The sequence below is a fragment of the Ursus americanus genome, chromosome 10, assembly GCF_024610735.1.
Source record: "Ursus americanus isolate L20-20 chromosome 10, mUrsAme1.1.p, whole genome shotgun sequence".
Classification (NCBI taxonomy): Eukaryota; Metazoa; Chordata; class Mammalia; order Carnivora; family Ursidae; genus Ursus; species Ursus americanus.
This window is the reverse complement of record NC_142136.1, coordinates 56,710,656-56,737,111: the sequence shown is the minus strand read 5'-3', so window position 1 is coordinate 56,737,111 and position 26,456 is coordinate 56,710,656. Positions and strand designations below refer to the sequence as shown.

At 34.0% G+C, this 26,456-nt stretch overlaps 1 protein-coding gene across 3 annotated transcripts in view; it reads right to left on the bottom strand.

The window, feature by feature from the left end:
- The window catches only part of FNDC3A (fibronectin type III domain containing 3A), a 160,841-nt gene that overhangs the window by 116,590 nt on the left and 17,795 nt on the right, over window positions 1-26,456 (bottom strand). For 2 of the 3 annotated variants that reach the window (XM_045796822.2, XM_045796823.2), the window contains exon 2: window positions 15,601-15,738. The exons of the other annotated variant lie outside the window; for it this stretch is intronic. In XM_045796822.2, coding sequence (XP_045652778.2) covers window positions 15,601-15,699 — 99 coding nt within the window. In that variant the 5' untranslated portion in view covers window positions 15,700-15,738. The remainder of the gene's footprint in view (window positions 1-15,600; window positions 15,739-26,456) is intronic. 3 annotated transcript variants of the gene reach the window in all.

The window sequence follows — 26,456 nt, the reverse complement described above, 5'->3', positions numbered from 1 at the left end:
CTTTCAGCTATTATGAATAATGTTAAATTTTTACATGGACATACGTTTTCATTTCTCTTGAGTATATACCTAGGAACAGAACTGCTGCTCATATAGTAACTAAGATTAATTGAGTAACTACCAGACTATTCTCCAAAGTAGATTCCCAATTTACATTCCCACCAGCAGTGTATGAGGATTCCAATTTTTCCACATCCTTGTCAACACTTGTTATTATCTGACTTTTTGAGTCTAGCCATTCTATAGCTCATCTCACTGTGGTTTTGATTTGCATTTCTCTTAACGATTAATGATGTTGTGCAACTCTTCATACAATTAATGGCCATGTCTATAATTTTTCTGAAGAAATTACCATTTAAAACCTTTGCCCACTTTTTAATTGGATTGTCATTTTATTGTTTAGTTTTAAGAGTTCTGTATATATTCTGGATATGAGCCCCTTTTCAGATAGGTATAGGATTTGCAAAATTTTATGGGTTGTCTTTTCAGTTTCTTGATAGGGTCCCTTGAAATACAACACTTTTTAATTGTGATGAAATATATTTCACTTTTTCTTTTATTTGTGTTGTTAGTATCCTATCTAGGAAACTACTGCCTAATTCAATATCATGAAGATATGCCCCTATGTTTAACAGTTTTAAAGTTCAGCGCTTATTTTAGATGTTTGATTTAATTTTTGTATACTGTATGAGGTACACATCCATCTTCATGCTTTTGCATGTGGGTATCCTGTTATCTCAGCACCATTTGTTAGAAAGACTATTCTTTTCCCATTGAATCATCAGGCATCCTTGTGAAAGTCAAGTAACCATAAATGTAAGGGTTTGTTTCAGGACTCTTAATTCTACTCCACTGATCTCTCTATATATCTATCATTATGCCAGTACCACACTGTCTTGATTACTGTGGTTCTACAGCAAGTTTTAAAATTAGAAAATGTTGAGTCCTCCAACTTTATTCTTCTTTTTAAAGACTGTTTGTATATTCTGGGTCCTTTGTATTTCCCTATGAATTTCAGGATATACTTGTCAATTTCTACAAATACTCAGCTGGGATTGTGCTAGGAATGTGTTGAATCTCGACAATTTAGATAGTGCTGCCATCTTAATATTAACTGCCATCTTAACAACCTTAACAATATTCTGTGATCATGAGATTTCTTTCCATTTAAGTCCTCCTTTCAATGGCGCTCTGCAATTTTCAGCGTACAAGTCTTATACACCTTTTGTTGAATTTCTTCCTACGTATTTTATTCTTTTTGATACTATTATAAAAGGAAATGTTTTCTTAATTTCATTTTCAGATTGGTCATTGTTAGTTTAGAAATATGACTGTTTCTTCTATTATGAACTTGTATCCTACGACCTTGCTGAACTCATTAATTCTAATAATTTTTAAGTGGATTTTAGGATTTTCTTTTTACAAGATCATGTCACCTGAGAATAAAGAAAGTTTTCTTTTTCCAACCTGGATGCCTTTAATTCCTTTACTTGCTTATTTGCTTTAGCTGGAATTTCCAGCATAATGTTGAAAAGAAGTAGTGAGAGCAGGACATCCATGTCTTATTCTTGATCTTAGGGAAAAAGCATTCAGTCCTTCACCATTAAATATGTTAGCTGTTTGCTTTTTTTTTTTTTTTTTAATAGATGCCCTTTATGAGATTGAGGAAATTTCTTTTTCTAGTTTACTATTTTTATCATAAAAGGTTTTGAATTTTGTCAAATTCTTTTTCTGAGTCTATCAAATAGATGACCATGTAGTTTTTGCCCCTTTTCTATTACTAATGTATTAGACTGACCACTTTATGTATGCTGAACCCATTTTGCATTCCTGGAATAAAACCCACTTAGTTGTGGTATATATTCTATACATTGCTGGGTTTGGCTTGCTAGTATCTTGAAGATCTTGTGTCTATATTCATAAGGAATACTGATCTATAGTTTTCTTATGTCTCTGGTTTAGGTTGGTGCTAGTTCTCCTTTAAATATTTAGTGGTGTTCATCAGTGAGGCATCTGGGTCTGGGCTTTCCTTTGTGGAAATTTTTTTTGGTTATAAATTCAATCTCTTTACTTACTATAGCTCTATTCAGATTTTTAGTATTTTTCTTAAGTCAGTTTGGTAGTTGTGTCTTTCTAGGTATTTGTCTAATTCAGATAGGTTATCTATTTGTTGGCATATAATTGTTCACAGTATTCCCTAATAATCCCTTTTGTACCTATAAGATCTGTTAGTAATGTCTCTGCTTTCATTCTTGATTTTAATAAAGTGAGTCTTTTCTTCTTTCCAGTCTGTCTAAAGGGTTGGCAATTTTGTGATCTTCTCAGAGTTAACTTTTGGTGTGTTGATTTTTCTCTATTTTTCTAGTCTCTATCTCATTTATTCCCACTCTAACCTTTACAAAATTCCTTTTGCTTGCTTTGGGCTTAGTTTACTTTTTTCCCCCTAGTTTCTTAAGGTTGGGTTATTGATTCAAAATCTTTCTTTTTTGTTAACATAGGCTTTCAAAGCTACAAATGTCCATCTTAGCACTGCTTTAGCTATATCCCATTAATTTTGGTAGGCTGCTCTTTTGTTTTCATTCATCCCAAAGTATGTTCTAATTTTCCTTGTGATTTCTTTCAGTGGTTATTTAGGAATGTATTGCTTAATTTCCATATATTTGTTAATTTCCCCAATTCTATTCTGTTAATTGATTTCTAATTTTATTCCATTTTAGTTAGAGAATATACTTTGTATTATTTCTGTCTTTTAAGATTTACTGATATTTGTTTTATGGCCTAGCATATAATCTATTGTGAACAGCAATCCATGTGCACTTGAGAAGATTATAGATTCTGCTGTTGGATGGAGTGTTCTACAGGTGCCTGTTAGAACTGGTAGGTTTACAGTGTTGTTCCAGTCTTCTATTTACTTATCTTTTGCCTAGTTGTTCTATTCATCATTGAAAGTCTGAAGTCTATTTCTCTCTTCAATTCTGTCAATTTTCAATTCAGGTATTTTAGGGCTCAGTTGTTAGGTACACAGTGACCCTTTTAGCATTACAAAATGTCCTTGTCTCCAGTAATTTTTTGTCTTAAAAAGTCTATTTGGGGTGCCTGGGTGGCTCAGTCGGTTAAGCATCTGCCTTCAGCTCAGGTCATGATCCTAGGGTCTGGGATCGAGCCCTCCATCGAGCTCCCTGCTAAGCAGGGAGCCTGCTTCTCCCTCTCCCTTGGCTCCTCCCCCCTGCTCATGCTCTCTGTCAAATAATAGATAAAATCTTTAAAAAAAAGTCTATTTGTCTGATACAAGTACAACCATTTACCTTGCTACAGCTTATACTGTATATCTTCTTCCGTCTTTTAAATTTCAACCTATTTGTGTTTTTGATTTAAAGAGTGTCCCTTGTAGATCCAGCACACAGATGATGATTTTTATCCATTATGTCAACCGCTGTCTTTTCATTGTCATGTTGAATTCATTTAGATTTAATGGAATTTCTGATAAGGTATAGTTTACAACTGCCATTTTGCTCTTTGTCCTCTATGTAATTATGTCTTTTTTGTTCTCCAATTTGTCTATACTGCTTTTGTGTGTGTGTGTGTGTGTGTGTGTTAAAAATTCCTAGTGCTCCATTTTAATTCTCTTACTGTTTCTTTTACTACATTTCTTTCTTTTTTATTTTCTTAGTAGATGCCCTGGGGATTACAATTAACTTCTTAATTTATAACAATCAAATCCAGATTAATTGCAATTTCAATTATATATAAAAACTTTGCTCCTCTATAGTTCAGTTTTTTGTCCCCTCCTTTGTAATATTATTTTAACTATTTACATCTTTATATAAGCCAATCATATAATTATATATATAATACATATTATATATATATTTATTGCAAATGTGTTTTGAATCAGATAGATGAAAAGAATTAAAAAATATATTTATACTATCTTTTGAGTATACCTATGTAGTTACTTTTACTGGTGCTCTTTACTTCATATGGATTCATTTACTGTCTTGTGAATAGTCTTACTGAATGCAAGCAAAGAGCGTTGAAAAAGCGTTCACTAACCATTCCTAAAAGCCGTTCCTTTTTTTTTTCCTGCACTTGCCACTTTTTTTTTATTATGCTATGTTAGTCACCATACAGTACATCATTAGTTTTTGATGTAGTGTTCCATGATTCATTGTGTGCATGTAACACCCAGTGCTCCATGCAATACGTGCCCTCCTTAATACCCTTCACCCGGCTAGCCCATCCTCCTCCCCTCTCCCCTCTAAAACCCTCAGTTTGTTTCCTGGAGTCCACAGTCTCTCATGCTTCATTTCCCCCTGTTTATTCCCCCTTCATTTTTCCCTTCCTTTTCCTAAGGATCTCCCTCCTATTCCTTATGTTCCACAAATGAGTGAAACCATATGATAATTGTCTTTCTCTGCTTGACTTATTTCACTTAGCATTATCTCCTCCAGTCCCACCCATGTTGATGCAAATGTTGGGTAATCATCCTTTCTGATGGCTGAGTAATACTCCATTGAATACAATGGACCACATCTTTATCCATTCGTCTTCTGAAGGGCATCTCGGCTCCTTCCACGGTTTGGCTACTGTGGACAATGCCACTATGAACATTGGGGTGCATATGGCCCTTCTTTTCACTACGTCTGTATCTTTGGGGTAAATACACAGTAGTGCAATTGCTGGGTCATACGGTAGCTCTATTTTTAACTTTTTAAGGAACCTTCACACTGTTTTCCAAAGTGGCTATACCAACTTGCATTCCCACCAACAGTGTAAGAGGGTTCCCCTTTCTCCACATCCTCTCCAACCTAAAAGCCATTCCTAACCATTTCTGAATTGCTTTATTAGTATCAACTGAATCAGTATTTACCTACAACCAAGTGTTTTCAATTTTTGAATTTAAACTCAACTTCCTTTCTTAACCCAAAGTGACTTAGACTAGGGATCAGAAGATAAGATTCTAGGGTCAACTCTGCCACTAAGTGTATAACCTTGGATTAAGTTAGTTAATGGTGAACTTTAGTTTTTCCATGTGTAAATATGTGAATTGGACTACTTTTCTATACTTTCTTTCAAATTCCATAATCTCATATTATTTTTCTAAAAAAAATTATCAGGTTTTCCCCATTATTTCCACTTCCACAGTTGGTATTCTCTAAATCCTCATTACTTTTATTCCTGGTGGAGTGGAGAGATAAGTCAATTAGTGGGTTTTTGGTTTTTTTTTTTAGTATTTCCCCACTCCATTCTACTTTAATTGTGTAGTTAAACAGAATAATTTTCCCCAAGGAAAATCCATGGATTTACTTGTAACTTTATTGACTACCTATTGCTTATTATGTCAAATCCAAAACTTAGAGCATTAAAACTCTTTATCAACTATCCTATCTGTAATGTCTAAGCTTACGTCTTTCATTTCAAACATACAGAAAAGTAGAGAGTATTATATCTATCAGTTTCTGGGAATCAACCAGATTTACCACCATGTTGCCAAAGTGCCTCAAATGCTCTTCAGAAAAAGACATGTAAGTTTACAGATTTTTTTTTTTTTCTGAACTTGGGATATACCTTTCTTATCCTTGGTTTTTTGGGTTTTTTTTTAAAGATTTTATTCATTTGTTTGACAGAGAGAGACAGCAAGCAAGAAAGACACACAGAGAGAGAGAGAAATTGAGAGAACGAGTAGGGGGAGCGGCAGAGGGAGAAGCAGACTCCCTGCAGAGCAGGGAGCCTGACATGGGACTCGATCCAGAACCCTGGGATCATGACCTAGGCCAAAGGCAGATGCTTAGCTTACTGAGCCACCCAGATGCTCCTTATCCTTGTTTTAATATTCTTAATATGCATGCCTGAATCCAGTGTTAGTATATACCATCATTTTGTGAGTTTTTTAGTTTATATCGGTGGCATCATGTTTTACATATCCCTTTCTAATTTGCTATTTTACTCAATATTGTACTTTTGAGATTTATCCATAGTATAAATTCATGCAAAGTAATTCTGGTATATAGTATCCCATTATATGAATCCTCCAAATTCTATTCATTTCTCTACTAATGGACATTTATATTATGCTCAGCTCTTTCATTATTACAAAACACAATGAATAGTCTTGCACATGTGCTCCTATACACGTGTAATATTTTCTGTAGGATAAATATCTAGAGGTATATATGTTAGATTTTAGATATGCACTTTTCCAGCTTTATTAAATATTGCCAGATCGTTCCTCCAAAAAGGATGCGCCAGCAGTATATAAGGGATTACACTGATCTACAGCCTTTCTATACTGTCAGATTTCTTAATATTTTACATCCTCATTGAGGTTTTAATTTGCATTTCCTTCCTTCAAAACATAGCTCCAATATCCTTTCTTCCCCTAAAACCTTTCATTAGAGCCATAAATTACCCCCAAGAAGAGAGGGTACTTTGTCTGTATATAGGCAGTATGTGATCAACTTCACAGTTAACATGAAATTCTTTTCTTTATACAACAAGTACTCATTAATATGCCAGTTAAGTTAGCCAGCTGTTTAAAATGCCAGTTTCAATATTATATAGGTATGAAAACTATTAAGTGGCCAATAATATGTATATAGACACATATGAGACATTGGGATTGATGCTAACTAGTTAAATAATAGGTATTTTATTCACATATTTCCTAAAAAGAAGGCATAATGGATAATTTAGAGCCATGCTGAAATAGAAAAAGAAAATACTTTCAAGTGTAATTAAGTATTTCCAAGACAATAGTGATGAGGAAAAGCCTTTTACATCACTTACAGCCCTTACCCATATACTGGGTTATAATACTGTATATATATATATGGGAGGGCAGGAGGTAATACATTAACTGTAAATCATTAGGGGCAGAAATAATATCGTGTACTTAGTATTTCTTATACGACTTAATCCAGTTGTGGTTCCCGTAGTAAATGCTTGTGAAATTGAATTGTATTTCAGTTCCTAAAAATGCAGGATTTGTGAACTAACCATCAGTTCTAATCAATTTTAAATCTAAAGATTTATAATCTGTCATACAATTATGATTCCTACCTACCCATGTGAAGCAAGAGAAAGATATTTAAGGGACAATTTAAAATATGGAAAAAAATATCAATGGTAGCAATAAAATATTTTTTTCTGATTAGATTTTCAGGGAGGCAGAAAATGAGGACAATATGAACTATTACTACTTTAAAATAATTATTAAACAAAACAACCGTGTGAGTTGGTTAATTTTGAACTCATTAAAACAAACTATTTTCAGAATTGTATCAGAAAGATGACTCTCCCCATGTTCCTCACCATAAAACCAAAACCAAAACCAAAAAACCCCAAACTTAGGAAGTGTTCAAGAATGTCCTTGAAGAATTATTTGTGATAGCAAAAACTGGAAACAATCCAAGTTTCCATTAATACTACATTGAAGCAATTAATGTATATTTATATAATGGAATATTATGTAGCAAATATCTATGGTATAGGTGGTAACATGGATGAATCTCATACATCAATTGTTGAGCAAAAGAAACCAGAGACACAATTATACATATTGTGTAATTCTATTTATATACAATTCAAAAATAGGTAAAACTAACCTTTGGTTTGAGGAGGAAAATGGAGATACTGGGAGAGAGAATGTACTTCTTGGGAAGGGGTACAAGGGAGCAGTTTTGGGGGTGCTGGTAAAGCTCTGTTTCTTGACCTGAGGGTGGTTATAGTGACTATATTTTTATTTTTTTAATCAGGCACAGAAATGATTTATACGCTCTTCCAATATACGTTGGCCTTAAATAAAAGCATTCTTAAAACTTGTTCAGATAAAGCAAAATTTGTTCTTTCCACCTCTTTCAACTAATCCCTTTCTCCTGAAAAGAACGACTGTTAACGGATGGGTATGTATCTGTTCAGAGCTTTTTTTCCTTTGATATAGATATATGTACATTTTAAATTGCACATTTTTCCCCTTTTTCAATTGTTGAGTTTTTTTTATTCAAAAAATAATAAATTCAGAACATAAAAAATATTCAAACAATACAAAGGGTATATGGTAAAATGTAAACTCTTCTTTCTGGGGTCAGTCCCTGTTTATGACATTTTGTATATTTTCTGTCACATGTTTATATGTATGTGTATATTTCTCCCATTTTCAAATATTATTTTTTGAAAAACCACACAAATGTACCATTTCAGGAATATGAATCTTGAGCATTCTATCTGGTGATAAGATTATATCACAGTACTCTGAATATATAATCACTATAGTTTATTAATGAAAGGGAAATGTTATGAGTTGAAAATGCAGACTACAACTTTTATTTGTACATATTTATAATTTTGGACAAAAAAAAATCTTCCTTTAAAAAAACTTGCTTTATATTAAGCTAATATAAGATCACAAGAAAAATTGTCTTTGTAAGAAGCCTTTTCATTTAGTATCTCTTATTATAGCAGTTTACAGTCAGATTCATTTTAAAGAATTTTCAGAATTCTGTAAATGATTTTCATTTGAATGTCCCCATTTACCCAGTGCTGCTTCTAAGCTATTCTTTATTTCTCCTCACTTCAGCCCAAATTACATATCTTAAAAGCCAACATTTTCTAAGCATCTGCCTTCAGCTCAGGTCATGATCTCAGGGTCCCGGGAGCCCCACATTAGGCTCCCTGTTCAGCAGGGAGTCTGCCCCACCCCATTCCACAGGCCGGCACATTCATACTCGCTCAAAAAAAAAAAAAGTCAACATTTTCTACAGGGATTCTAAGGCATAGGGGTTGACTAGCTACAGTCACTTAACTAGAGGGTTAGGAATTATTCTAACTATAGAATATCTAGTAGTTAATCTAACAGAATATCAATTATTTTTAGAACAGAATCCACCAAAATTCCACGACCATTATATTTCATTTAAGATTATTGTTCCCTTTAGAATTTGAGGACCTATCTTTCACAATAGAATTAAATATATACCGTTTGCTTCATTAAAATACAAAATATTTAATATTTTAATTTAGAATTTTGTCACATTAGCTTTAATTATATGGAAACATGTTGCTATTTACTTTTCAGATGAAATGATTTGCCAATTTTTTTTTTTTTTAAGATTTCATTTATTTGAGAGAGAGAATGAGAGAGTGAGTGAGTGAGAGAGCACGAGCAGGAGCAGAGGAAAAAGCAGACTCCCTTGCTGAATAGGGAGTCCGATGCAAGGCCTCCATCCCAAGACTCTGTGATTATGACCGGAGCTGAAGGCAGACGCTTAACCGACTGAGTCACCCAGGCACCCCACCAATTTTTATTTTCTTGAAAACAGGAAGAGATATATACTTTAAAAATGAACAAATGAAATGATATTGGCACCAGTCAGTAAGAATACTATTTTATTGTTTTGTGCCAAAATATAAAAATAAATTCTAGTTTTTGTTTACATACTCTGGAACTCTTTTGGTTTTTTTAACTGATATTTTATGAAGTTTTTTTTTTCTTTAAGTAGACTACCTTAAAATTTACATCCAATTTATAAGTCTGATTTTATTATGTCTTACAACAAGAACCAGCACAATATTTTGCACATAGATACTACCTGAATAAGTGAGTTGATTTTTTTAGTGCAGCATAGCTTAATATCATAGTTTTTAAAAATTTGTACTTATAAAAAATGTGATAATATAAGCAGATTTTCAGATCTGTACCTAGTGTGTAAGGCTTTTTATACCTCTAGGAAAAAGTTAATTGTTAATACTGAAATTTTAAAAAGTATTTGACTTTTTATTGTAACATCATAGAAAGTAGCAGGGTATAAACATTCAGGTGAAACAAACTCTAATGGGAAAGAAGAGATTGGTTTAATGTTTAAATTCTAACCTTTCCTAAAACCTCTAAGAATGAGGATTTGGCTATTTTGTTTCCCAGACAAAGCTACAGAGCAATTAGAAGACTAATTTGGGCCATGGAATTTTTTAGATTAAAGGTCTGGATTAGAATTCTGAAGCCCCAAACTACTGTTACAAAGGCGTGAGCTATTATTTTAGAGTCTCAGTAATCTCACCCCTAAGATATACTAAATGTTTATAGTTTGGTCAGTAAAGGACTTGACTTGGTATCTGACACAATGCAAGGGCTCAAATGGTAGCTGCTATTATTTTTATTATTTCTACTTATATATCCCCCAACACTTCAAATTCAATTGAAGATCTTTCATACTCTCTCAAATCCCAAACCTGCTACTTCTATTTTCCTTATTCTAGAAGATTTTATTATTTTTCCAAATATTTGCAGCTTCTCCCTAGGGCAAGATTATCCTTCCCCACCTTACTGATGGCATGTTTGGCCATGCGACTTGCACTGAATAAGGAAACATGGGTGGAGGTCAGCTAAATGTAGTTCATTATCATCTCTGCCACGATACCAGCAACATTCTACGTAGAGGTTGGGTCTCAAGTGAAAATTATGTGGAGTATAGCTACAGATAACCTGTTAAAGACAGGTAGTATGAACAATAAGCCTTCTGGTAAACTACTGAGGTTTACAGACTATTTGTAACCATGAGATAATTGTCTATCCTGACCGATAACATTTATGTTAGTGAACATCCACCTAAATATTCAAAGAAAGAGTCTGGGAAAATTCTTAAACTCTCTCGGTTTTGTTCTACGGCGAGTTGTTCATCAATTCCAGTCAATTCTAACTTCCTATTATTTCTCAAATCGTGTATAATAGGACCTTAATCCAAATTTTCTATTTTATCTACTACTACAGTATTTTCTTTCTCCAGGTTTGCTCCCCTTAAACATTTTAATCAGCGTTAATAAGATTAATGTATTTACTTTTAAATACTTTAAATGACATCACAATTTTAAGTGCTTAAACAGTTCTTAACAAACTTATACATGTAATAAAACTCAAATTTTCTTAAACACCTTAATACTGCTTAAATAACAAATATATACAGACTATCTCAGTCATATCAACACTCATTTCCAAACTTAACCCAAAAGTATTAACAGCACAAATTTTGTTTACTTCACCATTTCTCTACTTAAATCAGAGGAAACTCCAGGCCCAAAAGGCTTCACTGAATAAGTTCTACCATATATTCAAGGAAGGTATCTGAGTTTTTGTTGTTTTCTTTTAAGATTCCACATATAAGTGAGATTATACAGTATTTGTCTTTCTGTTTGACTTCACTTAGCATAATGCCTTCAAGGTCCATCCATATTGTGACAAATGGCAGGATTTCCTTCTTTTTTATGACTCCGTAATATTCTGCTGTATGTACAATGTGTGTGTGTGTGTGTGTGTGTGTGTGTCACACACACACATACCACAACTTCTTCACTCATTCATCCACTGATGGACACTTAGATTGTTTCCATGTCTTGGCTACTGTAAATGATGCTGCAATGAACATGAGGGTGCAGTAACTTTTTGAGTTAGTTACTTCATTTCCTTCAGATGAATACCTAGAAGTAGAACTGCTGATCATACGGTAGTTCTATTTTTTAATTTTTTGAGGAACCTCCAGACTATTTTCCATAGTGGCTGGACCAATTTACATTCCCACCAACAGTGCATAAGAGTTCCCTTTACTCTGTATCCTCACCAACACTTGTTATTTCTTGTCTGCCATAGTTATTAAAACTAGCCAACCCTGAACTGTTACTCTACCCTGCTTTTCCTTTCTTGCAGAAACACCAATAATGGCTTTTAGGCTAGGCTTTTCTCTTGCTCTGCCTCCTGACCAAAACCTGAAGCTTTCCCCGTCATCTGGTATACATTCTGTGTCCCCTTCTTTAAGGAAATGTAGGTAAAAAAATTCCTTCAATGGCATTAACCTCTCCATGTTATTACCCAGTCACCTTCGTAAATTAAAAGCCTGTAAGTACAAGTGAGACAATTACAAAATAAAGTAACAAAAAGATTAAAGAAATGGATAAGAATCTGGGGGGGGGGTGGGAAGTCTGACAGACTGAGTGTTGACAGATCTTACCCCAAAGTTTAAATGTATTCATTTTGGATGATAAATACATAGAAATTAGAGAAGGTAAACTTAAATTAGGAAACTGCTGAACCACATAAGAAACCAAAATACCTGAACTTTTCTTTTGATGGTGGCAACAGTGAATAGAGCTAGGAACATTCCATGGTGCTTGAAGCTCAAATTCCCTAACACAGATGTGGAGGTTCTTGCAGGGCAGCACAAGCACTTACCCAAGCTTTACCTTCTCTATCAGGAAAGGACAGAATCTCAAATTAAGCAAGTGCTTGAGAATGTGAAATGGTATAGCCATTTTGGAAAATAGGCTGGCCATTTCTAACAACGTTAAACATAGCCTTATCATACAATCCAACAATCATGCTCTTAGGTATTTACCCAATTGAGCTGAAAACTTATGTCCATCCAAAAACTTGTATGTGAATATTTCAAGCAGCTTTATTTATAATTGCTAAAAACTGGAAAGAATCAAGCTGTCCTTCAATAGGTGAATGGGTCAACAAAATTGGTATATTCATCAATGAAGTATTATCCAATAATAAAAAGGAGATATTAAGCTACAAAAAGAAATTGTTTAGACCATATTGCTAAGTGAAAAGAAGTTGGTGTGAAAAGGCTACATACTGTATAAATCCAACTAAATGACATTCTGGAAAAGATAAACATATAGGAACAGTAAAAGTATTAGTGGTTGCCAAGAAGGGGGCAATTGGGGAAAGCGGGATGGAGAAAGGAATGGGTAGAGTACAGGGGGATTTTTAGGGCAGTGAAACTATTCATTATGAGAATGTATTGGTGATGAAAGCCAAAGAATTGTATAATACCAAGAGTGAACCTTAATGTAAACTGTGGAACTTTATCAATATTGGCTCGTTAATTATAACAAATGTACCACACCAATATAAAATGTTAATAGGGAAAACTGTGTGGAAGATGTAGTATGAAAGAAATTCTTTGCTCAATTTTTCTGTAAACCTAAAAATGCTATAAAAATAAATTCTATTAATTAAAAAGGGGGGGAAGAATGACAATTCTACAAACACAAAAAACTGTTCGGATGTCGCCACTCAGAATGAATGATAAATGTCTATTACAACTTCCCTAAGGCCAACACCAGTAGCAATGATGTCAGGTGGGATTCTTCTTATGTAATTCATGAGCCAAAAGACCCACGTATATAGTATGACATACTACCAAATACAGAACCAGAAAATATTGATGAAGTGATAATCTAAAGGGCCAACTATAAGAAAATTAATTTGATCCCAAGAGATGGAACAGAAATCATCCCATAATATATTCCAAGAAATAGTATAATATTCCCCCAAAAGTCAAGACACGGGGCACTCTGTTATCGCCAATTTTTAACATCATGCATGTATATGACACTTCCCTCTGTCAAGAACTATCTTTTAGTTTGTTTCTCTACTACAGGCACAAACCAGGTGGTATCACATATCCACAGGCAAGCTCTAACTTGACCATGCTTGGCACATCAGTAAGTTACTGAGTTAAGACAAAGAACTGTCTGTTGTCAAGTTTATTAACCTCCCACCTCTGTTACCTATTTTTGTTCAGTTTCTTACACTCAACCAGAGCTATCAGTCTACTCTCTTTAGTATGTATCCTTCATAACTATTTCTTAGTTTTTTGATCCACTGCTCACTATCTCTGTTGATTTAAGACCTGACTCCTGACTGGCATATCTATAGAGTTTCCTCAGTCTTTTAAACATTTATTGAGTGCTTCAATTCAGATTCAGCAAACACTTACTGAGTTCCTTCACGTTCATTTCACCCTCATAGCTGCAGCCATTCTAAGAAGCTATCATTACCTCTATTTTATAGAGAAGCAAACAACCCAGAGAAGTTAGGTCACCCAAATCAAATCTAAATCTATCAGTCAAGTCCAGTGCTCCTTCTACTCACCTTTATCTCTCTATCAAATTACAACACACTCTGCTAGTTAGAATCTAAGGCTTCACTCCACCTCCTGACCTGTTTTTCAAACCCTACCCAAAAACATATCCCCTAGATCCACTGACAGCCCCCCCGCCGACCCGATCCTTCAAATCCCGCTCTAGTGGATTCTTCTATTCGCAGCTCTTTTCTCTATATCCATCTACCCCACTACTGTAACATGCTAGCTCTGGTGCCCTCAAGATTTTGAGAAAAATTCTACGAAAAGAATCTTCTTTTCAGGGAAAGGAGAGAAATAAGTCAGGAGCATCGTGGTCTTGTTTCAGCCTGTTGTCGTCCCCTTTATAAACTATCAGCTACAGCAACTATATCAATGAAATGTAAGTAATTGCTTAATAGAGTCTTATAAAAAAATTGAAACCAGTGACTGCTCTGAGGAAATACTGATAACTGAAGATACTCCCAGAGCCTCAAAGTAAATGGGTACTGCCACATCCATTATTTTTGCAGGAAAAACAAACATCTTAACAAACTTAACTCTGACCATAAAAAGCAAGTTTAGTGAAATGAACTTGCTGCTAAAAGCTATTTGAGCACACGTGAAAATTAAAAACAAGATACACTTTTCATGCCACGCTTATACAAACCAGCAAAATTCAGGACCCAAGCCAACTGCTCTTGATTTTTCAACAGCAAAGTTAACAAAGTAGCCTCTTAATCTTGTAAGCAAATTATAATTAGCCACTATAGATACTAAATTTATAAATTAACAGAATATTTTTTTTCTTAATTTCCCAAGAAGGTAGAAGGAGTAATGGTTAGGATCAAAACCTTTGTGTGATCTTGAGACTGTCTAAAACTCATTTTGTTTCATTTGCAAAATAGGGACAGGTATATCTACCTCATAGGATTATTGAAAGGATAAGATCAGGAAGTCCTTAGCACAATGTTTTTTACACAGTGAGCACTCAAAATGTTCCTTCTTCTCATTATTATTTATTATGTCCTTAAGTCTTTGTTTCCTCACCTGTAATATTAAAATCTCTATAGGGCAGTTGTGAGAATTAAACACAATCCTCTGTGTATCACAGATATTTATGAAAGCCCATTGTTCCCATCCCATCAGCATTTCAAGGGAAATCAGGAGTCAAAAAGCTACAAAACTACATTTATAAAGCCCTGGGTTGGAAAAAAAAATTAATCAGTTCTCAGGAATTACAAATTTGCTTTTAGGAGGGGGAGTCTGGTGAGGAGAGAAAAGTAGGAAGAAAAAGAAGACAGTTTTATTACTGTATAACGTAGACAGTCACTTAATCACATAATTCAAACATGATTTTATAATGATTTATAATAATCATTAAAATGTGAGGTTAAACTTAGTTAAAAACCAATCAGGGACTAATACATTGTCTAAAGTAAAACAAAAACAACTTTAGTGGCAACTAAAGATATACACAAGAAATTTAAACATTAATTAGTGAGACATTTTAGAGGCAACTTTAAAAACAGTCTCATTATTTCATTGTTTTATGAAACCAAAACAAGATTTTGAACTGGAGTTTAAAAGATGAATTAACAGGAACCCACTATTGTGAAGTTCCACTCTGTTTTAAATTTTGCATTCTTCTGAAAGAAATACATGTGTACGAGACATAGGGAAATAAAAATTTCAGTTTCCTTACCTGTTGTGTTCCATCTGCACTTACAATAGGGGCAGATAGAAGAGAAATATCACTACTTAAAATCTGAGCTGTATCCAGTAGTGGTGGATGTTCTGCCATTATCAATAAGACATTAATATACCGGATAACCTTCCAATTCTGAAAAACAAAAATATATAGCCATCTGTGTGTACATGCTTAAAAATATATTAAAATATAACACATTCAAGATTTGTCTCATTCTTTAACCTAAAACGATATTCTTGTGAAAGGAAATTTTATAATACTCTGTTGACTACTTTTTTTCTGTCAACAGACCGTTTAAGGAAATACATTTCTTACAACTTAGCCAAATGTACGTCACTGTAGACAGGAAACTAAGATATATTAAAGCCATGCATGGGCGCATGCGTGTCTCAGCTGGTTAAGTGACTTGGTTTCAGCTCAGGTCAGGATCTCAGGGTCATGAGGTCCTGCCCTATGTTGGGCTCTGCGCTTAGAAAGGAGTTTGCTTGAGATTCTTTCCCCCTCCTTTTTCTCCCCCCTCTGCTTCTTTCCCCCTGCTCCTCCCCCCTGCTCACACTGTCTTTGAAGTAAAGAAATAAAATCTTAAAAAAAAAAACCCAATATATGAGCAGCTTCCATTTAAATTCCATGTCTGTCTCTTCATCCCTTCCAACTCTATGAAATATTTATTTAACCACCACTACTCCAGCTAAATACTAGATAATATTTAATATGGCAGTAAAATGCAATGACTGAGCAATTCTACCAGTAATTTTTCTCTGTGAGCAGAGAAGGTGATTATGAAGACCCAATCCCCTCCTCATTACTTTTATCAGTCTCTAGAAACTACACAAGAATTATGAGTTGTCATTGATTCCTCAGAGCAATATGATAGAAAAATTTGCTCAGGACTAGAATAAAAACCTTAAAGTTTCAAGTTTTAAGCTCAGACACTGGTCTTCTGTTGCTCTGGTTTTACTGTTTTTTTCTAAGTGACACCTAGTTTAAAATAAACCAAATCATTATTACAGTGATTAAAAGCACATATATTTAGACATCCTTAACTGTAGACACAGTGTCACTTATATAAAAAGTAAAAGACTTGATGTAAGCAAATTATGGTATATCTACCATATATAACATCAACCAATAAAATGTCAGCTAAGTACAAGAAAAGCTGAACATAACTGAGCTCAATCATAAATTTTACCAAATTAATACTAAAAGCGAAATTACTAATAGTTTTGGATGCTTGTAGGATTCTGAAATTCAGTAGCATCAAGATGTTTAACTTTTGTTAAGATATTAAATTCATGTTATTTATTTTAAAATCTTAAATCTTTGCAGAAACTCTCATACAGGTTAATTTAACCTAAAAACAGATTTCTATTTAGATATATAAAAATTGCTATAAGGTCTTTTAAAAATATTCAATAAAGTTATCTACCTCAAGATTTTATACTGAAGACCACAGTATGCAATATTTTATATTTAACTACTTTATAACAATGCATGTCATTAAACACATTATATAGGTTATAATTATATGCACATATAATATATACATTTATGCTGTTTTTAACATATACATACATTATACATATAAACACATTTATATACACATACAAAAAGGGATAAGTCTAACTTCTGGCTTAATCTGTATTGCCATATTTCTTAAAGCCTGATAAAAATCAGTGAGGTAAAAAAAAAAAAAGTAAAAAAAAAAACCATCAGTGAGTAAATCATGTCAAATAATTTCACTCTGTGAATATGTAAAAAGTTGTAAGAGAGGAAAGATTCAATGCATTATTTCCCCTCTTGCATGTCAAAGAAACATTTAGGGAAGCTAATAGGAGTAACCAGAAAGTTTACAGATAATTCACTTGTAAAATTAGTAAATAAATAAAAAAAAAAACCACTGAGTACTTTTTGTCATTATATTGTTTGTAATATTTTACATAATGTCTTTAGCTAAAACTGCAAACCACCATTACTACTTGAATTTTAGAAAGTAATACGGAAGATATAACCATAATTTAGTTTCAACAGGTGAAATGGAAGCTTACAAATACAAACACAAATTCCTTCTGAACCTCTAGTTAACGCCAAGAACAGTATTATTATAGATTGGATCTGAAGCCACATGATACGTTTTAACATTATCATTCCACTTAAGGCATTATCTCTAATTTTATTCTTTTCAAAGCTCTAACACATCAGAAGTTTCATTTATGAATTGCTTTCTTGCATGGATATACCCATCACACTATATGTAAAGGTTTTATTTAAGCTTGCAAATTAGAAACTACAGCCATCCAACTGAAATGATGCATTTAGAAACCTAAAAATTCCTTTATTCCTGTAGAGGGAACACTGTCAGCTTTTCCTTTCGATCAATTTCTTCTAATTCTGTTATTTCTACTTCTTACATTCTCATCTTGGTGACTACAAACACCCACTTGTTTTAAGTTACGCATCTATTTTGTTTTTAATAATGTAATATTTGAAATATATGCAAACGAGGGGAGGGATGATTTGATGCATTTGCAAATTTTCATGGAATAATATCCCCCTATGGCTCATTTCAAGCTATCTTGGTTTAAAAACTGACTTGAAAATTCCTGATTTTTAACAATCAACTTCTGTATACAAGTACAAGATGGTTCCATCACATCAATATTTAATTATTTGTGTAGCAATAATACAACAAAGTATTAACATTTGGGAAAACTGGGTGAAGAAAAACTAAATATCTCTATACTACTCTTGCAACTTTTAAGTCTGAAATTTTAATTAGTGTCAAATTAGATAATATTAAAAAAATTAACACCAGGTAGAATGCAGATCTGAATGTAAAAGATAAAACAAATAGCTTCTAAAAGATAATACACAAGAATATCTCCATAGCCATGAGACAGAGAAAGAGTTTTTAGACAGGGTACAAATTATATTTCTTAGATCATAAAGAAAAATGAATACTAAACTTCATTAAAGTTAAGAACTACCATTCATTAAGAAATATCTTTAAGAAAATGAAAAGGCAAGCCAGACTGAAAGAAGCTATTTTCAACATATATAACTGAAAAACAGCACATATTTTGCATTTATACAGGCCTCCTACAAATTGATTAAAAAAAAAAAAAAACTACCACAACAGAAAAATACCAAGAGACTTGAATAGGCTCTTCACAAAAGTGGAAATTCAAGAGATCAATATACATATGAAAATATCCTCAAATTCATTAACTACTAGGAAAAAGCTAATTAAAAACCACAATGAAATGCCTTCATATATTCCCTAGGATTGTAAAAATGAGAAAGACTTACAATATCAAGTATCACGGAGGCTATAGGCAACTGGCACACTCATATGGAATGGCAGTAGAAATTCATAAAATCATTTTGGAAACCACTTTTATATTATTTATCAAAGTTGAACACATAAATATTCTATGACCCAGTTATGATCCAGTTATTGGACTCCTACTCTACCAAATAGAAATGCATGCACATATGCACCCAAAAAAGTACATGAAGGTGTACACAGCAGCACTATTCTTTATTAGCGCTAAACTGTAAACAAATTAAAGGTCTCTGGACAGTAAATGGTAAACTTTATCTAATTCATCCAATGGACTACTATACAGCAATGAAAATTAAGGAACTAGTGAACAGGAAACAACACAGATAAATTTCACAAATACAATGTGAGTGAAAAACAGACAAAATACATATAGCACAACTTTATTTATAGAAAGTGCAAAACAATGAAAACCAATATATGGTGTTAAAAGTTAGGATAGGTGACTGTCTTTGGAGAAAAAGCATGGGAACTTGGAGGGGCATGAAGGCAGTTTCTGGGGTGCTGGTACAGTTCTATGTCTTGACTTGGAAGGCTGTTATGTGATAATTACCACTATTACCACATAATTATGTGAAAATACCATTACGAATTGAGCTGTATATTGATACGCACATACTTCTCTGTGTCTACTTCAAGAAAATTATTTTTAAAAGTTAACATGACCACATGGTCATCTCAATTGATACAGAAAAAGCATCTGACAAGATCCAACATCCTTTTATGATAAAAACACTCAACAAATTAGGAATAGGAGGAAACTACAACATAATAAAGGCCATAGGTGAAAAGCCCACAGCTAACATCATGCTCAATGGTAAAAGACTATCAACTTTTCCTCTAAGACTGGGAACAAAGCAAGGATGCTGACTTTAACCACATCCATTCACAATATTGGACATAGTACTGAAAATCCTAGCCAGAGCCATTAGGCATGAAAAACAAATAAAAGGCATCCAAATTGGAAAGGAAGAAGAAAACCATCTCTGTTCACACATGACATGATCTCGTATGTAGAAAAACCTAAAGAGTCCATTAAAAAGCTGTTAGAACTAGTAAATTCAGAAGTGCACGACAAGAAATGAACACAGAAAAATCAGCTGCATTTCTATACATTAACAATGAACAATCTAAAAAAAGAAATTAAGAAAATAATCCCATTTAAAGTAGTATAAAAAGAATAAAATACTAAGGAATAAATCTAACCCCAAAAGTGGAAGATTTGTATACTGAAAACTATAAAATATTGCTAATAGAAATTTAAAACGACACAAATAAATGGAAAGATCCTGTGTTCATAGATTAGAACATTTACTATTGTTAAGAAGTCGAGATTTCCCAATGCAATCCACAGGTTCAATACAATCCCTATCAAAATCCCAATGGCTTTTTTTTTGCAGAAATAGAAAAATTCACTCTAAAATTTCTACGGAATCTCAAATAGCTAAAACGATTTTGAAAAAGAACAAAGTTAGAAGACTCAAACTTCCTGGTTTCAAAACATATTACAAAGCAACAGGATTCAAAACTGTGGTATTGGCATAACAACAGACAAACACACCAATGGAAAAGAATAGAGCCCAGAAATAAACTTTCACATGTCTAGTCAAATGATCTTTGACAAGGTGCCAACACCATTTAATGAGGAAAGGACAGTCTGTTTAACAAATGGTGATAGGAAAACTGCATATCCACATGCAAAAGAATGAACTTGGATTCTTTTACCGTATACAAAAATTAACTCAAAACGGATTAAACAAGACCCAAAGCTATAAAGCTCCAAGAAAACAGAGGAAAAGATTGGACTTGGCAATAATTTCTTGGATATGACACCTAAAACAAAGACCACAAAAGCAAAAATAGACATATGGGACTACATCAAACTTGAAAACTTCAGTGCGTCACAGTACACATTCAATGGAGTAAAACCGCAACCTATGGAATGGGAAAAATATTTGCAAACTTAGTTGTGGCTGCTACAAAATACTATACGCTGTTGCCTTCACCAAAGGACATTTATTTCTCACAGTTCTTGAAGCTGGGAAGCCCAAGATCTGGGTGCCTTCTTTCTCTATCTTCTCATGGCCAAAAGAGAGGGAGTTTTGGTCTCCTACTCTTCTTAAATTATAAGGGCACTAATCCCATCATGGGGGTTCTACCTTCATGACCTCATCTAAGCCTAATTACCCACAAAGGCCCCACCTCTTAGTGACATCACATTTGGGGGGTAGGGCTTCAAAATGAATTTTGGAAGGATACAAACATTAAGCCCATACATTCTGCTCCTGGCCCACCAAAATCCATGTCATGCTTGCATGCAAAATACATTCATTCCAACTCAATAGTCGCAAAAGTCTTAACTCGTTTCAACATAAACTTTAAAATCTCATCCAAATAAGATTTGGTTGAAACTCAAGATACAGCTCATCCTAAAGCAAATTCCTCTCCAGCTGTGAACCTGTAGAACCAGGTAAGTTACGTGCTTCCAAAATACAATGTGTTTCCAAATAAGTGGTGAGACAGGCACAGGATATATATTCCATTCCAAAAGGAAGAAAGAAGGAAGAAAGGGAAAACATCCCAAGCAAGTCCAAAACCTAGCAAGGCAAATTTCTTAAGGCTCAAGAACAATCTCTTTGGTTTCATGTTCTGCCCTCCAGACCCAGTGGGGTGGTGGCATCACGCCCACAGACATTCCTACAGCTTGATGGAGCCCCGCCCATGTGGCTCTCTGAAACTGAGGGGAGACCTGACCCTCAGGTCTCTATACTCTGGACCTGTGCTGGGAGTAGCAGCCCTGCTGATAGAAGTAACCTTTGGGGTCCTTGTTTCCTTTTCCTGAAGGACAACACATGTTCACAGCCTGCCTTCATTCCCTTCCATTTTCTGTTTTCTTTAGTCCCAGCTAGCACTGTTTTGCTGGTATAATCCCATCTCTCTTCCTGGCTTCTTGTTGAGACTCTGATTAGGTCCATAGTTAACACCCACACTTAAATCCTTACCAACTGGCTAGTGAAACATACTCTTGGTATTCTCTTTGGAGCAGGCTTTCTCATTTTTTTGCAGTCTGGATAAACTTAACATTTTCCAAATCTTTAAATTCTGGTAACTTTTTGCTTGACAAATTCTTCTTCAGTTCATTTCTCTCCTCTCACATTTTATTACAGGCAGTGAAACAGAACCAAGCTGCTCCTTCAACACTTTGCTTTAGAAACATCCTCAGCTAAATATCCACTTTTATAACTTTCAAGTTTTACCTTCCATAAAACATTAAAACATGAACACAACTCAGCCAAATTCTTTGCTCTTTTATAAAAAGAGCACCTTTTTTTTCACTGTCCAATAACAATGTTCCTCATTTCCATCTGAGACTTCATCAGAATAGCCTTTACCATCCATATTTCTACCAATATTCTGTTCATGATTATTTATGTATTCTCTAAGAAGATGGAGGTTTTCTCTCCAGTTCTCTTCTTTTCTTTCTGAGCTCTCACTAGTTGCCATTAGCAATTCCTTAAAAGTAATCTTGGCTTTTCCCAGCATGCACTTCAAAACTTTTCCAGCTTCTACCCATTACCCAGTTCCAAAGCTACTTCCACATTTTTAGGTATTTGTTACAGCAGTACCTCACTTATTAATACGGTCTCAGTCAGTTTGAACTGCTAGAACAAACAACATACATTTATTTCTCACAGTTCTGGAGGCTGGGAAGTCCAAGACCAGGGTGCCAGTGTGGCCAGGTTCTTGGTGAGGGCCCTCTTCCTGGGCAGCAGATGGCTCCCTTCTTGCTGTATTTCTACATGGCCAAGAGAAAGCTCTGGTCTCTTCTTCTTTTTATAAGTGCACAAATCCATAATGGGGGCTCCACCCTCATGACCTCATAAACTCAACAACTCCCAAAGGCCCACCTCCAAACACGACCACATTGGGGGTTAGGGCTTCAGTCTTCAGTCCATAACAATATTAGATTTATATACAGTACTGTATTTTCTTACTCAGTCACTACCATAATTCTGAATCTATATTAGTTTCTTTACTCAAATACTCCCCCAGGTTTTCTTACTCGAATTCCTCATTTATATCCATCCATTCTATTTAAATTTGTTTTATTCTAAGGATGTTGCTGTTAGGACAATAGCCTAGACATAATAATGTGCTACACCCACGGTTTAAAACTTCAGCTCTAGTTGTTTAAAGTATATGGGAAAATGCAGAGCAGGATCATACTTGGATTATAGCCATAGTGTAAGTGCGGGATCCACAGGAGAAATATATACATTTAGATTTCAGAAAATCCAATGTATTTTTCTGGTCTTTTGATTTGTCTAAACCAATGAAATTTGGGGCGCCTGGGTGGCACAGCGGTTAAGCATCTGCCTTCAGCTCAGGGCGTGATCCCGGCCTTATGGGATCAAGCCCCACATCAGGCTCCTCCGCTATAAGCCTGCTTCTTCCTCTCCCACTCCCCCTGCTTGTGTTCCCTCTCTCGCTGGCTGTCTCTATCTGTCAAATAAATAAATAAAATCTTTTAAAAAATAAATAAATAAACCAATGAAACTTAATTATAGGATTCTAAGTCCATATCTAAAATCTAGTATATACTCCAAAGAGTTTTAGTACCATATTTAAAATCCAGAATTTAGGAGTACTTGAAAGTATACATATGAAAAAACATTAAGTAAAAATATTATAGTAGTAACCGTATCAAGATGATAAATTACAGTGATTTTTTTTTTCTATTTCCCCAATAATTTTATAACGTGGATATGGTTATACCACTTTCACCAAAATTTCAATTAAAAAAAAAAACAGTCAGCTTGAAAAGCCCTAGGCAACTACAGTCATCTTTGGCTTACTGACCATCTAAAATGGCCTTTTAGGAAATTTCAATAAATTTTGTTTGAACTTAGACTTTATCCAAATTAATAATTCATCTTACAAACTGATATCTTAACATGTATTTTTCCAAATTAGACCTCTATTTAATTTTTTTAGATTTCTGGATTTTATTTTCTAAACTTGACTAAATTAGATTTTTAAAAAAGCACTTTAAGTCACCTGCAGTGGAATTTCCTGAGATGAAAGTCACGGGAATCACTCTGTGAAATCATCTAATCATTTCTTATCAGAAACTTAAAACAGATATTTCACAGATTTTATTTAACAATGAGATGATATTAGGTTATTTTGTATTTTTCCCAAGACTAATTCTCTCAACTGCACCAATCAATGTTAACTGTACTTCAGAAAAATGACTCTTAAAAATAGGTTATTAAATTTAACTTTGGTTCACCTAAATTTCTACATTTTAATGTGAACTTTCATTAGGACATAAAAGACAATTGTATTTTTTTTAATTATAAAAGAAATGTATATTCATACAGAATGTAAGAGGGAGAAAGAATACTAAGGAAAGACAGTGCTATCAATGATTTTAAATGACTGATATCAAATAGGGAAAAAAATTCTTGATTATTCAAAGACCTATGATTAGTTCACGCTTCTTATTTTCTCTCCAATGCCCACTTTCTCATTTCTTTGGTTATTAGAAGTCGAAAGGGAACACTAGTGTAATATTTGGCTCAAGAAAAGACTGCAACTAAGAGTATTATGTTAAAAAAAATAGAGGTAGTCCTCAACTTAGAAATAGGCTGCCTTCCAACATTACATTTAGAAGTCAGAAATACTTGGGAAATTATTTTCCCATAAAAACACATAATATATAGTGGTTAGACTCTCAGATCATGCTACAAATGTTCAATTTAACCTCTAAACATATCTTTCTTAAATATTTTTATTTGTAGAAAATTTCAAACATACACCAAAGTAAACATAATAGTATGATGAACTCCCACGATGAACTGAACACCCAGCTTCAACCATTTCAATATATGGCCAACCTGGTTTCATCTACACCATCATCCATTTCTTCCTGTCCTATTTTGAAGTACATTATATAATTTCATCTGCAAATATTTCAGGATGTACCTCTGAAAGATAAGAACTCCCCTTTTTTAAACATAATTACAAAACCATTACTATACATAAAAATCAGTAATTCCTTAAATTAAATATGCAGTGTTCAAATTTCAAATCAAATCATTTTTACTGAAATTTGTTCAAATCAGGAATCCTATTAGGAGAAAACCTACTAATGGTTTTCATGTCTTTTACAAGCTCTTTTAATCTAAATTCTTTCCATTTGATTGTTATGACTTCTATAATACAATGTTTTAAAAATCAATAATTGGTATCTGTCCTTAAAGGTGACAATAACTAGATTATATAGGTATAAATGATGAACCTTTTAATCCTGATATTTCAAGAGTCATATCACTGTATGTCATCTAAAAGGTTGTAACTACATTCCATTGTTTAAAGGAGTCGGTATGTTAACATTTTCTTTCCCGGTACCTGAGCCCCATATCTCTTAATAGTTTCTGTATATCTCTAGTAAAGGGATAACTACTCTTTCTTTGTAAAAATCTACAATGTTATGCACAGTGAGTGAAAATATACTATAACACTTGGTTAAATAGAGAAATGAAAATACTGAGACAAATAGTTTTACTGAGTAAGCGTTTTGACCATACAGCTGTGTCCTCAATAAGGAAAATTTAGGAGATGTAATCAGTTCTGTCCATTACACAGACAGCAAATCTTACAAACCCAAGCCTGTCTCTCCATCTCTGTCATCATTACCTTAGTCTCAACCTTCAACTCTTTTTACTCAGAGGACTCCAAAGCCTCTATGACAGATTGTATTTTCCGAAGACAGCTGTAAGATCTCCTATCCCACAAGCTCTTCTAGAATCTGGATACTTATTCATCAAGAGAGGCAAACTATTTCCCCTTCCCTTGAATCTGTGTGGTTTTGTGACTTGCTTATAAGTAACAGAATGCTGTGAAAGTAACTCTATGTGACTTCCAAACCTGAATCAAAAAGAGTGATTCAGCTACCACCTGTTTGCTAAAACCCACCAGTTGGAGCCCTGAGCCACCATGTTAGAAGTCAAACTACCCTCAGGCAGCCACACTGCAAGAAAGCAGAGCCATATGGAGCAGCCACACACAGGTGCTTTACTGGGCAGTGCTAGTCTTCTATTCCAGGGATTAGCCATTTGAGTGAATAAGCTTTCGTGTGATCCCTGTCCCATGTCATCAATATACTAGCAACACCTGCAGCTTTTCAATCTTGAGGCCCCAAGCATCATAAAACATAAATAAGCTATCCTTGCTGTACCCTTTCTGTATTCCTGATCCACAGAATCCACGAATACATTAGCATGGTTGTTTTAAGTGACTGTGTTTGAAGAAAACTGGTTATGCAGCAACAGTAACTGAAACAGCCTCATAACAGGATGCGATGGACTGCATGTTTGTGTCCCCTCAAAATTTGAAAAAAAAAAAGCGTCAATCAATGAAGGTAATTTAGAGAATACTCAATTTTAAGATGACTAGAAAAATCTCAAATAGCCCATTTCTAAGATAAATATAGCATCAATATATT